Source organism: Dendrobates tinctorius, unplaced genomic scaffold (assembly GCF_039654945.1).
Source record: "Dendrobates tinctorius isolate UK_male_01 unplaced genomic scaffold, ASM3965494v1 ptg000098l, whole genome shotgun sequence".
In the NCBI taxonomy this organism is placed as follows: Eukaryota; Metazoa; Chordata; class Amphibia; order Anura; family Dendrobatidae; genus Dendrobates; species Dendrobates tinctorius.
This window is the reverse complement of record NW_027361766.1, coordinates 22,740,034-22,756,223: the sequence shown is the minus strand read 5'-3', so window position 1 is coordinate 22,756,223 and position 16,190 is coordinate 22,740,034. Positions and strand designations below refer to the sequence as shown.

Here is a 16,190-nt window from a genome sequence, read left to right as displayed (position 1 = left end):
TACACCTGTCCAACTGTGTGTTAAGACTTAATTTCTAATCTGCCAATCACATGGCGGCAACTCAGTGCATTTAGGCATGTAGACATGGTCAAGACAATCTCCTGCAGTTCAAACCGAGCATCAGTATGGGGAAGATAGGTGATTTGAGTGCCTTTGAACGTGGCATGATTGTTGGTGCCAGAAGGGCTGGTCTGAGTATTTCAGAAACTGCTGATCTACTGGGATTTTCACGCACAACCATCTCTAGGGTTTACAGAGAATGGTCCGAAAAAGAAAAAAAATCCAGGGAGCGGCAGTTCTGTGGCCGGAAATGCCTTGTTGATGCCAGAGGTCAGAGGAGAATGGGCAGACTGGTTCGAGCTGATAGAAAGGCAACAGTGACTCAAATTGCCACCCGTTACAACCAAGGTAGGCAGAAGAGCATCTCTGAACGCACAGTGCGTCGAACTTTGAGGCAGATGGGCTACAGCAGCAGAAGACCACACCGGGTACCACTCCTCTCAGCTAAGAACAGGAAACTGAGGCTACAATTTGCACAAGCTCATCGAAATTGGACAGTAGAAGATTGGAAAAACGTTGCCTGGTCTGATGAGTCTCGATTTCTGCTGCGACATTCGGATGGTAGGGTCAGAATTTGGCGTAAACAACAGGAAAGCATGGATCCATCCTGCCTTGTATCAACGGTTCAGGCTGGTGGTGGTGGTGTCATGGTGTGGGGAATTTTTTCTTGGCACTCTTTGGGCCCCTTGGTACCAATTGAGCATCGTTGCAACGCCACAGCCTACCTGAGTATTGTTGCTGACCATGTCCATCCCTTTATGACCACAATGTACCCAGCATCTGATGGCTACTTTCAGCAGGATAATGCGCCATGTCATAAAGCTCGAATCATCTCAGATTGGTTTCTTGAACATGACAATGAGTTCACTGTACTCAAATGGCCTCCTCAGTCACCAGATCTCTATCCAATAGAGCATCTTTGGGATGTGGTGGAACGGGAGATTCGCATCAGGGATGTGCAGCCGACAAATCTGCGCCAACTGTGTGATGCCATCATGTCAATATGGTCCAAAATCTCTGAGGAATGCTTCCAGCACCTTGTTGAATCTCTGCCACGAAGAATTGAGGCAGTTCTGAAGGCAAAAGGGGGTCCAACCCGTTACTAGCATGGTGTACCTAATAAAGTGGCCAGTGAGTGTATATATATACATATATATATACACACACTAGTTATTAAACCCGTTCTACGCCCAGGTGGCGAGCATTTACATTGGTATATGGTCTCCATCCTGGTATGTGCTGCTTCCATCCTGCACCATAATCTTGTCATGTGCTGCTACCAACTTACGCCCACATCCTGTCATATGCTACTCCCATCCTGCGCCCCCTTCCTGTCAAGTGTAGCCCCATCCTGTGCTATCATCCTGTTTTGTGCGCCTCCATCTTGTCATGCATGTGCTACTCTCTTCCTGTGCACTCATCCTGTTATGTGCTCCCATCCTGTGCCCCAATCCTGTCATGTGTTGCTCCCATCCTGCTCCCCAATCCTGTCATGTGGTGCTCCCATCCGGCGCCCCCATCCTGTCATGTGGTGCTCCCATCCTGCACCCCCATTCTGTCATGTGCTGCTCCCATCCTGCGCCCCCATTCTGGTATGTGCTGCCCTCATCCTGGTTTGTGCTACTCCAATTCTGCACCCCCATCCTGTCATGTGGTGTTCTCATCCTGCATCCCCATCCTGTCATGTGGTGCGTCCCCATCCTGTCATGTGGTGCTCTCATCCTGTGTCCCCATCCTGTCATGTGGTACTCACATCCTGTCATGTGCTGCTCCTATCCTGCATCCCCATCCTGTCATGTGCTGCTCCCATCCTGCACCCCCATACTGTCATGTGCTGCTCTCAACCTGCGCCTCCATTCTGTCATGTGCTGCTCCCATCCTGTGCCCCATTCTATAATGTGCTGCTCCCATCCTAATTTCCGCCCACCAACAAAATGGTGCCTGAAGTGCGATATACACATGCGCCATTTCCTATGGAGGATTCATGTCCCGGACTCCAGCCCGAAGAGACCCCGTGGCAATACCGGATAGGTAAGTTGTTGTGCCGGAGATCGCAGTATGCATTCACTGCTTACGCATACCGTGATCTCCTGGGCCACAATCCTCATCCCTAGATGCGTAACTCTGTGGGGTCCAGACTGTGCAGTCTATAAAGGCTTCGGACAGAGTGACGCTCCTAGCATTATAATATAGATATATGTATATATATACAGCTCTGGCAAAAGTTAAGAGACCACCACATCAAAACCTTATCATGGGCAGCCCATTCTCCAGACCTGAACCCCATTGAAAAACTCTGGAATGTAATCAACAGGATGATGGATAGTCACAAGCCATCAAATAAAGAAAAACTGCTTAAATTTTTGTGCCAGAAGCAGTGTGAAAGACTGGTGGCAAGCATGCCAAGACGCATGAAAGCTGTTTTTACAAATCATGGTTATTCCACAAAATATTGACTTCTGAACTCTTCCTGAGTTAAAATATTAGTATTGTTGTTTCTAAAAGATTATGGACTTGTTTTCTTTGCATTATTTGAGGTCTGAAAGAATTGGGTTTTTTTTAATTAATCTTGACCATTTCTCCTTTTCAGAAAAATAAAAACTAAATTTATTGCTTGGAAATTCGGGGACATGTTGTCAAAAGTTTGTAGACTAAAAGAACAATTTACATTTTTCTCAAAAATATACCTATAAAGAAAAAAATCAGACAAACTGAACATTTGGATCTACCTGACAAGGATCTACAGTGAAGACATCGGGATGTCCTTGGGACTGAAGAAGTGCAGCCAGTTGGTAATAAAGAGAGGCAAGGTAGTCATGACTGATGGAGTGGAATTACCAGTGGGGCATATAGCAAATGTCCATACATGCTACAAGTACCTCGGCATCCCACAGGGTGATGGTAACCATGATGAGGAGGCAAGGAAAGTAGCAACATCCAAATACCATCAAAGGGTAAGACAGATCCTGAAGAGCCAGCTCAATGGGAAGAATAAAATTTGCGCTATCAATACATATGCCCTGCCAGTCATCAGATACCCTGCTGGCATAGTGTGCTGGCCCAAAGAAGAGATGGAAGCTGCAGATGTGAAGACACAAAAAGCTCATCACAATGCATGGAGGTCTCCACCCTAAGTCTAATACCCAAAGATTGTATACCAACAGAAAGGAGGGTGGTCGAGGCTTGATAAGCATCCAAGCCACCATCACGGATCAAACCAGGAGTATCCAGGAATACATCAGGAAATTGGCACCAAAAGATGAGATGCTGAGAGAAAGCCTAAGGCAGCAACAACAGATCTGGAAGGAAGAACAGGAACATGTAGCGCCGAGGCAAGACAAGCTACTGCATGGGATGTACCATCGACACATAATGGAGGTGGCTGACATGGAGAAATCCTGCCAATGACTGGCACAAGCTGGAATCCGAGACAGCACAAAGGCACTAGCAGCACAAGAGCAAGCACTAAGTACCAGGTCCTTAGAAGCAGGAATCTACCACACAGGACAAGACCCAAGGTGCAGACTATGCAAAGAAACCTCAGAAACAGTCCAACACATAGCGGCAGGATGCAAAATGCAAGCAGGAACAGCGTACACCGAACGCCACACAAAAGTAGCGGAAATTGTATACAGGAATATCTGCACAGCATATGGGCTAATTCCCCCTAAGTCCAGGAGGGAGACCCTAGAAAAAGTGGTGGAGAATGAAAGGGCTAAAATCATGTGGGACTTCAAGATCCAGACGGATAAGCAGGTGTTGGCTAACTAACCAGAAATTGTGATAATGTAGGTAGGTGTGCCAACTGGGGGGTGACCCCTTTCTTCACCGCGAACAGACTTGAGACAGAGTCAAAGGTGCATCCAACAGGTCCTCTTTATTGCTCGTACTCTTGTAGGGTTGAGCAGGTTCGCAGGATGCAGTGACGAGACACTAGACGAATGGTGGTTTACGAAATTACTTTTATATAACTTTAGCCGCTGGGCTTGGCTGAACAAAACAAGTATTAAGAACAACACAAACAGTCCACGCAGGGACTCATAATCTTAACCACATATAATGCCACTTAGCCTTCCAGGGACTGCTGGTTTCGGTAGCGTGGCCGCGTTGAGGTCGCTGAGGCGGCTATCCTGAAGTCTCGCTTCCCCGGGAAGGAATGGGGCTCAACAGGTCCTGAAGAAAGTGATGACGGTGGGGCGCAACAGGCCCTGAAGAAAGCAATACCGTTGTGGCGCAACAGGCCCTGAAGAAAGCAATGCCGTTGGGGCGCAACAAGCCCTGAAGAAAGCGAGGCCGTTGGGGCGCAACAGGCCCTGAAGGAAACGCTGCCCCTGGGGCGCAACAGGCCCTGAAGAAAACGCTGCTGCTGGGGCGCAACAGGCCCTGAAGAAAGCGAAGCCGTTGGGGCGCAACAGGCCCTGAAGAAAGCACTGCCGCTGGGGCGCAACAGGCCCTGAAGAAAACGATGATGGTGGGGCGCAACAGGCCCTAAAGAAAGCGATGCCGTTGGGGCGCAACAGGCCCTGAAGAAAGCGATGCCGTTGGGGCGCAACAGGCCCTGAAGAAAATGATGGAGGTGGCGCGCGGTAATGACGCAGTTCCCCAGATGACCTGTAGCCGTCCTTTATCAAGGAGTCTCTCCCAAAGCCAGGGTAGCGAGCCTTTTATCTCGCCTGTGACAAGGTGGCGTATCTTCAGGCCGGTGATGGCCGGGTCGGCGTGATGAGGGAAGGCTGGGGGGGAAGGGCCCAGGCCTCTGTCGCCTGGTTACCAGTACTCACGGCCACAACCTGAGGTAAAGTTCCTCTCTCACCAAGGCAGGGGGTAGCGGGGATGATTCTCTCAGAACGGGAGCGGGGAGCAGTCTCTGGGAACAGTCTCTCACGTCTCTCTTGTCGGTAAATGTCCAGCTTTCTACTCGCAGGCTCCTCTCGGCACCCCTGCAAGTCACCCTGCGTCCTGCCTTCACTCCCTCTCTTCCCCAACTGCCACTTCAGCGCGTCCCCTGTTCCTTTTACCCTAGCCCCGCCCCCTGTCGCCCTGACAACTTCAGTCACATGTCTCCCTTTGTAATCCTGATGTGATTCCTTCAATAACTCTGATGGCGGTCCCCTTGGTTCCGGCCCAATCACTATGTGGGGGTCCTCCTCCCCACATTCCCCCACCCTGTAAGCTCGCCAGTCCTCGGGCGAGGGAGTTAGTCTATTGAGATTGGCCTGTAAAGGTGTCAATATTCGTTGCCATACGAACTGGTCTTGTTCATACCGTTCGTGGGGTTTGCCGGCTGTTGACCGCTCGGATCGTCTAAGTTTGACTGGGGTGGAATCTTCTGGGGTGGTGGACGTCGGTGGGCTGCATGATGCCGGTGGGTTAATTGTGTCAACTGGCTCATTATTGGGTGGAGGGCCCTTGGGAACTGGAGGGAAATCCTCGTCGTCCGAGTCCCAGCATATGGACTCCGGTTCGGATGTCTTCGGGACGAGCTCCAGTTGCTTCGGGTCAGTGGAAATACACGGGCGTAACATATTACGATGCACAATGCGGGTGGGCAGTGTTTCATCCTGCTCGGGCCGTATTTCGTACACAGGTCCTTCTGGATGGATACGGCGTAGTACCCGATAAGGACTCTCTTCCCAACGTGACTCCAGTTTATTCTGGGGGCGTTGATCTAGTACAAGCACACAGTCCCCGCTTTGGAGATGGGGAGGGGAGGTTGTATTCTTCCCCGGGTGTTCCCAGTATTGAAGTTTGGTATGTACAATTTGGTGAAGAGTTTGCAGCCTGTGGCGATGATTTCGGACCCAAGACGACACTCCGGTCCAGGGCCGAGGCTCTTCGGGGTCCAACTCTACCTCCGTGATCCCTTTACCCTCTCGTCCGAACAGCAGGAAATAAGGAGTATAGCCCGTAACTCGATGTACCCGATTATTATAAACCCATACTAATTCAGAAACATATTCAGGCCAACGAGCTTTCTTGTCACTCTCCAGAGTGCGTAGCATTTGAATCAATGTCCGATTAAATCGCTCACAAGCCCCATTCCCTTGCGGGTGATATGGTGTGGTCCGGGATTTATCAATCCCATAAAGATGAAGTAGTTCCTCCATAACTTTCCCCAAAAAACATGCTCCCTGGTCGGAATGTATACGTTGAGGACAGCCGTACACTTGTATAAAGTTTCTGCAAATCGCGGAGGCGGCTGACTCCGCGGTCTGGTCTCGAGTAGGGGTGACCACAGCGAACTTGGTGAAATGATCCACCATGACGAGGCAGTGTTCGTATCCCTGGAATGCGGGACCAATGTGCAGATAATCCACCGTCAGGAGCTCAAAGGGTGCTGAAGTCACAATCGTCTGTGTTGCGGCCCTCTGAGCGGGCGGTTTGGCCAATTCACATAAGCGGCAGGTACAGCAAACTTCGTCCACAACAGCCGACAAGCGTGGGTGATAAACTTTCTGTTGTAACCATTGCAAAGTCTTTTTGACTCCAAAGTGGGCCCCTTTTTCGTGAGCCTCTCGAACCAGTTCGTATAGTTGAGCTCCGGGCGTAACCACCTGCCAAACAGTCGTTGAGGTTGTTTGCGAAGTGATTTTACGGTACAGTAGTCCCTTTCAGATAATCAGTCTCTCCCATTGTCGCAGCATCAGCGACAGGTCTTGGGTCAAAGTTTGTCGTTGAGTATCAGTGGGTAATTGACCAGTGGCGACCCATGTCCGGAGAAGTCCAACTTCTTCATCTTCTTGTTGCTGTTGTACCCACTTATCCCGAGATTGTTCCAGGATGCCCCTGTGGGCCTCTGGGGAAGATACTTTTGCATCAACATTGGTGAGCACGGCAGCGGTAAGAGCGAACGGTATTTCCTCTCCTTCTAATTCTTCGTCTCGATTCTGTCCGGGAGTCGTATGTCGAATCCTGGAGAGAGCATCTGCATGAACATTCTCGGCCCCTCTTTTGTAAATAATCTTGTAATTGTACTTTGCCATTCGGGCCACCCATCGCTGCTCCAAAGCCCCCAACTTGGCGTTTTCCAAATGAGTCAGTGGGTTGTTGTCAGTTCGCATTCCACCTCGGAGCCCGCTAGGTACTCTGCGAATCTCTCCATCATAGCCCACACCACTGCGAGGAGCTCGAGCTTAAAAGAGCTGTAATTGTCAGGGTTACGCTCGGAGTCATGGAGTGAACGGCTTCCATATGCGATCACCCTCTCCCGGCCATCCTGAACCTGTGACAACACAGCCCCAAGCCCGTGAAGACTCCCGTCAATGTGCAGGATGAACGGCTGAGAGAAATCCGCATAAGCCAACACTGGGGCATCCGAGAGTGCAGCCATCAGATCTCGGAAGGCCTCTTCCTGAGGGTGTTGCCACTGGATTTTTCGCCCATTGGCCCCAGCGGGAGCCCCCTTCAGCAGGTCATGCAGGGCTCGAGCTCGACATGCAAAATTCTTTACGAAACGACGGTAATATCCAGCTAACCCCAGAAAAGCCCGCACGTCTTTCACCGTCTCGGGGGTAGGTCATTCCTGGATAGCAGCAATCTTCTCCCGGGATGGCCTCACACCCTCTGCCGAAACGACATGACCCAGATACTCAATCTGAGAGCGAAATAGGTGGCATTTATGAGGCTTCACCTTCAACCCGTACTTTTGCAGCCGGCTGAGTACCTGTCCCAACCGCTTCAGGTGGTCCTCGAAGGAGGAGGCATAGACAATGATGTCGTCCAGGTAGATCAACGTGGCCTCAAAATTGAGATCCCCTAGACATCGCTCCATCAATCGCTGAAAGGTCCCGGGGGCATTGGCCAGCCCGAATGGCATTCGATTAAACGCAAACAGTCCCATGGGCATTATGAACGCCGTCTTAGCTCTGTCCTCTTCTGACATGGGCACCTGCCAGTACCCACTGGCCAAGTCCAGGTTTCTTTGCCCAATGCAGACAGAGATTCTTCTATGCGGGGCAGTGGGTATGAGTCTTTAATAGTGCAAGCATTCAATTTACGATAATCCACACAGAATCGTAGTGTACCATCTTTCTTCCGGACCAACACGATGGGGGCCGCCCAAGGGCTTTGACTTTCCCGTATCACCCCTTTTTGCAGCATCTGAGCCAGCAAAGTTTTCACCTCTTGATAGAGTTGTGGCGGTATCTGTCGATATCGTTCTCGGATAGGGGCCGCTACTGCTGTGGGGATCTCATGAGTGATGGCGGTGGTACACCCAAAGTCGTCCTCATGGCTAGCAAATACTTCATGGTACTGTCCCAGCAATGCCTTTACTTGTGAAAGTTAGGCCGCAGTTAGTCCAGAAAGCTCGGCCCGCATCTGTTCCAAAATATTTCGGCCCTTCTCTTGTGTCGAGACTTCGTGGGCCTGTAAGGTTCGTATTGTTACCTCCCAAGGATCCTCGGGGTGTACTCGTAATTGAACCGCAGGAGCGGGCAGCACTTCTTCTAAAGGCTTTACTAGTTTGGCCAGTACAGTCCGTGCTTTCAGAATGGTATCTCGGTCTCCAAGGTTAACGCAGCGGGCCAGGACGGTTCCTTTTCACACCGTAGCGAGGGAACGGGCCACCAGTATGCCAGGAGGTAAGTGCTCTGAGTGACACGGCTCCACCTGCACCTCTACGCCCTCCAAAGGTATCGGGGCCCGAATTGGCAGGGCCACCACTGTCTGTCCAGGAGACAGCACAAGCAGGGGTGCCCCTGACGCGATGACCTTGCCCAGAGCCTCACCCTCCTGGCAGTCCCGATGCACCCGCGCACCTCGCACCAGCTGCTGGAATACCTGTCCCTGAGCTGTGCGAGAACCCCACTGCTTCAGTGTCCTTTATGTGGGATCATTAAGCAACAGGTTACCAAACTCTTTTAAAATATTCATGCCTAGGGTGACGGGGTGTCGTTGATCAGCTTCTCCTTGAGTCAGCACCACCCCTCTGCAGCCGAGGGGTTTACCGCACAACGTCATCTGCACCCACACTACCCCGGCAACCGGGACCGGCAATTGGTTGGCGGCTACTAGTCTAATCATGGGCCCCCACTGAGGCCTTGCTGCCTCCGGAAAGTTTTGTTGAAAGTATGCTGCGGGCATAGTGGTTACTTGTGACCCCGTGTCCACCGGACGGGCCCTCTACTTCTGCCCAAACTACCGGACACTTTGCTACCAAATCTTCGAGACTTCCACCACCCCTAGTTGTGGTTTTCGGCTCCGAGCGGCGTCCCCCCAGCCCGGAGCCCTTTAGTTTAATGGCCGCCGGGGTGGGTATCTCCCACGCCGCGGACACTCTCGGGTGAAGTGGCCTGGTTCTCCACACTCATAACACCGGGCCGGTATAGATTGACCACCCCGCGGAGAGCGTGACCCCCAGGGACCGGGATTAACACTGGGTCGTCCAGTCTCCGGTTCGGTTCTTCTCTTTACTTCAGCCAACTCGCTCTTAATATTTTTCAATTCTCGCTTCATCTCCTCCACCCACTGAGGTTCCTCAACTGTGTTCGAGGAGGCCTCCACACCTTGGACCTTCCCCACGGGGCCGCCATCCCCTGCTCTTGCTCCCGAACCCGTGCCTGACTTCCCACTTCTGAAAAGTCTATTTGGGGATTCATTCTGATCTGTTCCCGTAATGCCTGCTTTATCAGTGGATCTCGCAGTCCAGTCACCAGTAGGTCACGTAGGGTAATGTCAACAGGTCCTACCCCTACCCCGTCTTTTCTTTCAATAGCCGTATGCAATTCTTGGAGTACATTCATATACTGAGTAATCGTCTCCCCCTCTGCCTGCATCCGGCTAAACAGACGGGTCCTTAACTCTCCCACATTAGTGGGATCCCCGTGGGTCTGTTCCACTATCTGCAACACCTTTTCAAAAGTGTTGCAGTGCCCCGGAGGTTTCAACATCACTGACCTCCGCACCTCCCCGTCTAGGGCCATGAGTGCCACTTCAGCTTCCAGGTCAGGGGTCATTGGGTGCATCCGAAAGAGCCCCCGCATTCGCTCTGTCCAGCTCCATAGCATAGTATTGGAGCCGGAGAATCTAGGCAGGTTGTTCAGCATGGCCCCCAATGAAATGCTAGTACGGGGGCCCTCATTATCTACAGAGTTTACGGCTTCCCCCTGACCTGGGCCACCACCGTCTACGCTCGGAGACTGCATCCTGCCGACTACGCCAAGTGTAGGGTTGAGCAGGTTCGCAGGATGCAGTGACGAGACACTAGACCAGGGGTCCTCAAACTTTTTAAACAGGGGGCCAGTTCACGGTCCCTCAGACCATTGGAGGGCCAGAATATAGTTTCTAAAAAAAACTATGAACAAATTCCTATGGCCTGCCCTATGCACACTGCACATATCTTATTTAGAAGAAAAAAGAAACAAAACCAGAACAAATACAATTTTTAAAATGAAGAACAAGTGTTAAATTAACAAACTTACCAATATTTCAATGGGAACTGTGGGCCTGCTTCTGGCTAATGAGATGGTCAATGTCCGGTTCCATATTTGTCACTGCTAGTCGTAACAAGTGATGCAAGTGTTCATCAGTTAGACTAGATCTGGTAGGAGATTTCAGGTGTTTCATTCTGGAAAAAGTCTGTTCACAGACATAAGTGCTGCCAAAGATGGTTGCCATTTTGAGTGCATGCTTCCTGAGATTAGGATATGTCTCAGAGGGGAGAGATGCATAGAAATTAGGAAGGCTGCTTGACTTGAATGCGTCTTTCAGAGAGTCACAATTCTGTAGTTCAGCCAGTTCCATTTGGTAAACTGTATCCACATTTTCAATGTCAATAGAAAATGGGTTACGGAACAGCTGTATGTCCTGTCCATGGAGATGAAGCTCTTTAAATCTAAATTCGAACTGCTTTAGTAAGATTTCCAGTGAATCCACACATGTTTTGTTTGGGAATGCAACCAGTGGTTTTTCCGCTAACAAATTTTGAGTTGTGGGGAGATGGCAGAAATTTTCCTCCTTCACTTGTTTGATGAGGAGGCCTAATTTTACTTCAAATGCTTTCACATGTGATTGCATATCACAGATGAGCTTCCGCTTTCCTTGAAGTTGCACATTGAAACTGTTAAGTAACTCTGTTACATCTGTCAGAAAGGCGAGGTGCCATTTCCATTCTGCATCATTGAGCTCTGGTATTTCTTTGTTTTTTGAAAGCAGAAATTCTGTAATCTGTGGAAGCAAGTCATAGAAACGTTTCAAAACTCTCCCTCGACTCAGCCAATGGACTTCTGTGTGGTACAGAACATCTTCATAGCCAACATTTAGCTCAGACAGAAATTCCTGAAATTGTCTGTGGTTTAATGCATTAGCTCTAATGAAGTTAACACAAGATACCACCATTTTCATAACAGAGTCCCACTTCAGTGATTTACTACACAGCGCCTGTTGGTGGATGAGGCAGTGTATGGCTATTGGATGAGAATTGTTATGCTTGTCCATCTCTTGGTTAATGCGAGCAATTACTCCTTTCTTAGACCCCACCATGCTAGGAGCACCATCAGTTGTCACACTGGCTAGTTTAGCCCAGTCCAGCTCCAAACCATTCACAGTTTGGCAAACCTTTTCATAGATATCCTCTCCTGTAGTTGTTCCTTTGATGCTTTGCAGTGCAGCAAGCTCTTCTGTGACTTCAAAATAATCATTCGTCCCATGAATAAAAATTCGAAGTTGTGCAGAATCACGAATATCATTACTTTCGTCGAGTGCCAAGGAAAAATAGGAAAGTTTTTTTGCGGAGTTTTGCAAATGCTGATGCAAATTGTCTCCCATTTCTTCAATCCTTTGTGTAATTGTAGGTCCTGAAAGACTCACTGTACTAAATAAATCGACCTTCTCTGGACACATCTCTTTGGCTACAGAAAGAAGGCATTCTTTAACAAATTCTCCCTCCACGAATGGTCTGCCAGTGCACGCTATTAGCTTGGCAACTTGAAAACTTGCTTGCAGTGATGAAATATTTAGCTGCTTCTGCTTCACAAACGTATTTTGCTGAGTTGTCAATGTATTTTTTAGTTTTAATATTTTATCTTTTCTCACTTCTCCGACCAAACAATCATATTTATCTTTATGTTGAGTTTGATAGTGTCGACGCAAATTGTATTCTTTGAACACAGACACTATATTCTGGCATATCAAACAGACAGCTCTTTCCTTGTACTGCATGAAAAAGTAATCATAAGTCCACTGTTCCTTGAATATCCTACACTCCGAGTCAATTTTTCTCTTTCTCGATGTCATTGTTTCCTAGAAATTCAAAATCGCTATTAGTAAAATACCAATATATATACAGCTCTACAAAAACTACACCAGAAATAAAATTGCACACACAGAGACATACAGACTGCACTGCCCATCATTGCAATGTCATCAGTGCCTATCAATGCAGCCTTGCCAGTCCCCAATAGACAGGTAAATGTCCCCAATAGGCAGCATAATCCCCCATAGGCAGCATAATAGTCCCTAATAGGCAGCATAATCCCCCATAGGCAGCATAATCCCCCATAAGCAGCATAGTAGTCCCCCATAGGCAGCATAGTAGTCCCCAATAGGCAGCACAGGTCCCCAATAGGCAGGTAAATGTCCCCAATAGGTAGCACAGGTCCCCACTAGGCAGGAAAATGTCCCCAATAGGTAGCACAGGTCCCCATTAGGCAGGAAAATGTCCCCATTAGGCAGGGAAATGTCCCCAATAGGTAGCACAGGTCCCCATTAGGCAGGAAAATGTCCCCATTAGGCAGGAAAATGTCCCCAATAGGTAGCACAGGTCCCCATTAGGAAGGAAAATGTCCCCATTGGGCAGGAAAATCTCCCCAATAGGTAGCACAGGTCCCCATTAGGCAGGGAAATGTCCCCATTAGGCAGGAAAATGTCCCCAATAGGTAGCACAGGTCCCCATTAGGCAGGAAAATGTCCCCAATAGGTAGCACAGGTCCCCATTAGGCAGAAAAATGTCCCCACTAGGCAGGAAAATGTCCCCAATAGGTAGCACAGGTCCCCATTAGGCAGAACAATGTCCCCACTAGGCAGAAAAATGTCCCCAATAGGTAGCACAGGTCCCCACTAGGCAGAACAATGTCCCCAATAGGACCCAGCAAAAAAAAAAAAAAAAGTACTCACCTATGTCCCCGCGCTACTCTGAAGAGGCGCCCGCTCGTCTCCGTCTTTTTCCGGCACAGGCCCAGGCGGCGTGACATCATCAGACCGCGCAGGCGGCGTGATGACAATCACGTCATCTCTGTGCACTGTGCTGCGGGAGGGCTGCGCAACGCCTTTCCTCGGCGCCTCGTCCCGCCCGCAATTACACGGCCCGCCGGCACTGAACTGCAGTGCCGTTCATGAGCTCAAAGTCGGCCTGGCGGGGGGTCGGATAAAAGTCTTTGGAGGGCCGCATGCGGCCCGCAGGCCGTAGTTTGAGGACCCCTGCACTAGACGAATGGTGGTTTACGAAATTACTTTTATATAACTTTAGCCGCTGGGCTTGGCTGAACAAAACAAGTATTAAGAACAACACAAACAGTCCACGCAGGGACTCACAATCTTAACCACATATAATGCCACTTAGCCTTCCAGGGACTGCTGGTTTCGGTAGCGTGGCCGCGTTGAGGTCACTGAGGCGGCTGTCCTGAAGTCTCGCTTCCCCGGGAAGGAATGGGGCTCAACAGGTCCTGAAGAAAGTGATGACGGTGGGGCGCAACAGGCCCTGAAGAAAGCAATACCGTTGGGGCGCAACAGGCCTTGAAGAAAGCGATGCCGTTGGGGCGCAACAAGCCCTGAAGAAAGCGAGGCCGTTGGGGCGCAACAGGCCCTAAAGGAAACGCTGCCGCTGGGGCGCAACAGGCCCTGAAGAAAACGCTGCCGCTGGGGCGCAACAGGCCCTGAAGAAAGCGATGCCGTTGAGGCGCAACAGGCCCTGAAGAAAGCGCTGCCGCTGGGGCGCAACATGCCCTGAAGAAAACAATGATGGTGGGGCGCAACAGGCCCTGAAGAAAGCGATGCCGTTGGGGCGCTACAGGGCCTGAAGAAAGCGATGCCGTTGGGGCGCAACAGGCCCTGAAGGAAATGATGGAAGTGGCGCGCGGTAATGACGCAGTTCCCCAGATGACCTGTAGCCGTCCTTTATCAAGGAGTCTCTCCCAAAGCCAGGGTAGCGAGCCTTTTATCTCGCCTGTGACAAGGTGGCGTATCTTCAGGCCGGTGACGGCCGGGTCGGCGTGATGGGGGAAGGCTGGGGGGAAGGGCCCAGGCCTCTGTGGCCTGGTTACCGGTACTCACGGCCACAACCTGAGGTAAAGTTCCTCTCTCACCAAGGCGGGGGGTAGCGGGGATGATTCTCTCAGAACGGGAGCGGGGAGCAGTCTCTGGGAACAGTCTCTCACGTCTCTCTTGTCGGTAAATGTCCAGCTTTCTCCTCGCAGGCTCCTCTCGGCGCCCCTGCAAGTCACCCTGCGTCCTGCCTTCACTCCCTCTCTTCCCCAACTGCCACTTCAGCGCGTCCCCTGCTCCTTTTACTCTAGCCCCGCCCCCTGTCGCCCTGACAACTTCAGTCGCATGTCTTCCTTTGTAATCCTCCTGATGTGATTCCTTCAATAACTCTGATGGCGGTCCCCTTGGTTCCGGCCCAATCACTATGTGGGGGTCCTCCTCCCCACACTCTCACAACCCGCAGCACCACACAGCAGCTGCACGACAAACTCCGTAGCACCACACAGCAGCTGCTCGACTCTGCACACAGGCCCGGGTACCTTCATTTGCCTCCTCCTCGCCTCTATGACATCCCTCGCGGCTCTTTCACTGTGGCTGCCCTAGGCCTACCACCACAGCGCTTCGCCTGCCCGAGTAAGTCCGTCTTGTGGTACCCCCACGCTCTCTCTCTGCCTGCGGCTTCTCCTGTCAGGGTCACCCGCCTGACCGTCTCTATTGTCAGTCCCTTCCGGAGCATCCATCTCCTGCTTCAGTCTTCTTCTCTCCTTAGCTCCTCTCCCTGGACTGACTCTTCTAGAACTCTCTGCCTTCTATATATCCCCTCCCTGGGAATTCCCCCTAGAGTCCTTGTAACCCCGCCCCCATGACTGTGCAGTTTCGTAGCCATAAGCTGATGTTCAGTCCTGCTCTCACTGCTCCCTGCTCCCATCTTGTGGCCAAACTGCAATACTACACCTTCCTCCATTTCTGCTGTCCTTGGTCCCCCCCTAGTGGCAGAAACCCTGTATTACAACATCCTTCTCCTCTGTCTAGCTGTCCCCCACCTTCCTATACATCAGTCTATGTCCAGCATATTGTACATTAACCCTTCCTGCTGCAGACAAGTCCATATGTCAGCCCACTTCCCCTACAATAGTATACAAGGAAAAGAGATATATATATATATTTATGATTGATTTTGACTAATAAAATGTATTTGTTCATATTTATGAAGTCAGCACTCCATCAGCACTCAAATCTCCTTAGTTCTATATGATACCGGAGTTTCTTTGTTTATTGTTCAGCTGATACATCCAGAGAGGAAGTCACATGATGCAATTATTTTCTACCTATCTATGTATTTTTTTCTGGAATTTTCTTAACCTTAAAATCACAGAGAATTGTAACTATATTCATCATTGCAGTTGGACTCCTATAAACATTGGAGTCAATAGTTATATAATGTTTTAGACTTCTCTCTTTCATTGTTATTATTTCTGAGTCTTGGTGTCCGTGGACATCTATTGCCCACAATGTTTTGCAATATTGTGGAGCTAAATCACATGCATTGTTTGAGCAGCATTTTTAGACCTTGGAATGAGGTGTGGGTCTCTGAGCTATGGCAATCACAAAACTGTATACACAATATGAGTACCATTATACAAACCCAAGTAATGGAATATTATTATTTTTGGCAATTAAATGTCTTCACATCTCTATGGAATTTCCACATATCTCTTACCTGTAAGAAAACTGCTGAGTCCTGCTGATAGATTTTCACAAGCTGCATGTTGGAGATGGTATCAATGTTGCCCATTGCTAGACCAGCCACTGCCATAACCATTGCAAGAACTCCAACATGATCACAAAATGGAATGATGGCGAATACCAATGAGATGGTCAGTGAACATATCAACAAAATGAACAAACACAGCTTCAATCTGTGGATAGCA

General features: G+C 49.9%; 1 protein-coding gene across 2 annotated transcripts in view; it reads right to left on the bottom strand.

Annotated features, from left to right (window-relative positions):
* MFSD4A (major facilitator superfamily domain containing 4A) overlaps window positions 1–16,190 on the bottom strand; it is a 182,866-nt gene that overhangs the window by 90,584 nt on the left and 76,092 nt on the right. For both annotated transcript variants that reach the window (XM_073587218.1, XM_073587217.1), the window contains one exon: window positions 15,980–16,178. In XM_073587218.1, coding sequence (XP_073443319.1) covers window positions 15,980–16,178 — 199 coding nt within the window. The remainder of the gene's footprint in view (window positions 1–15,979; window positions 16,179–16,190) is intronic.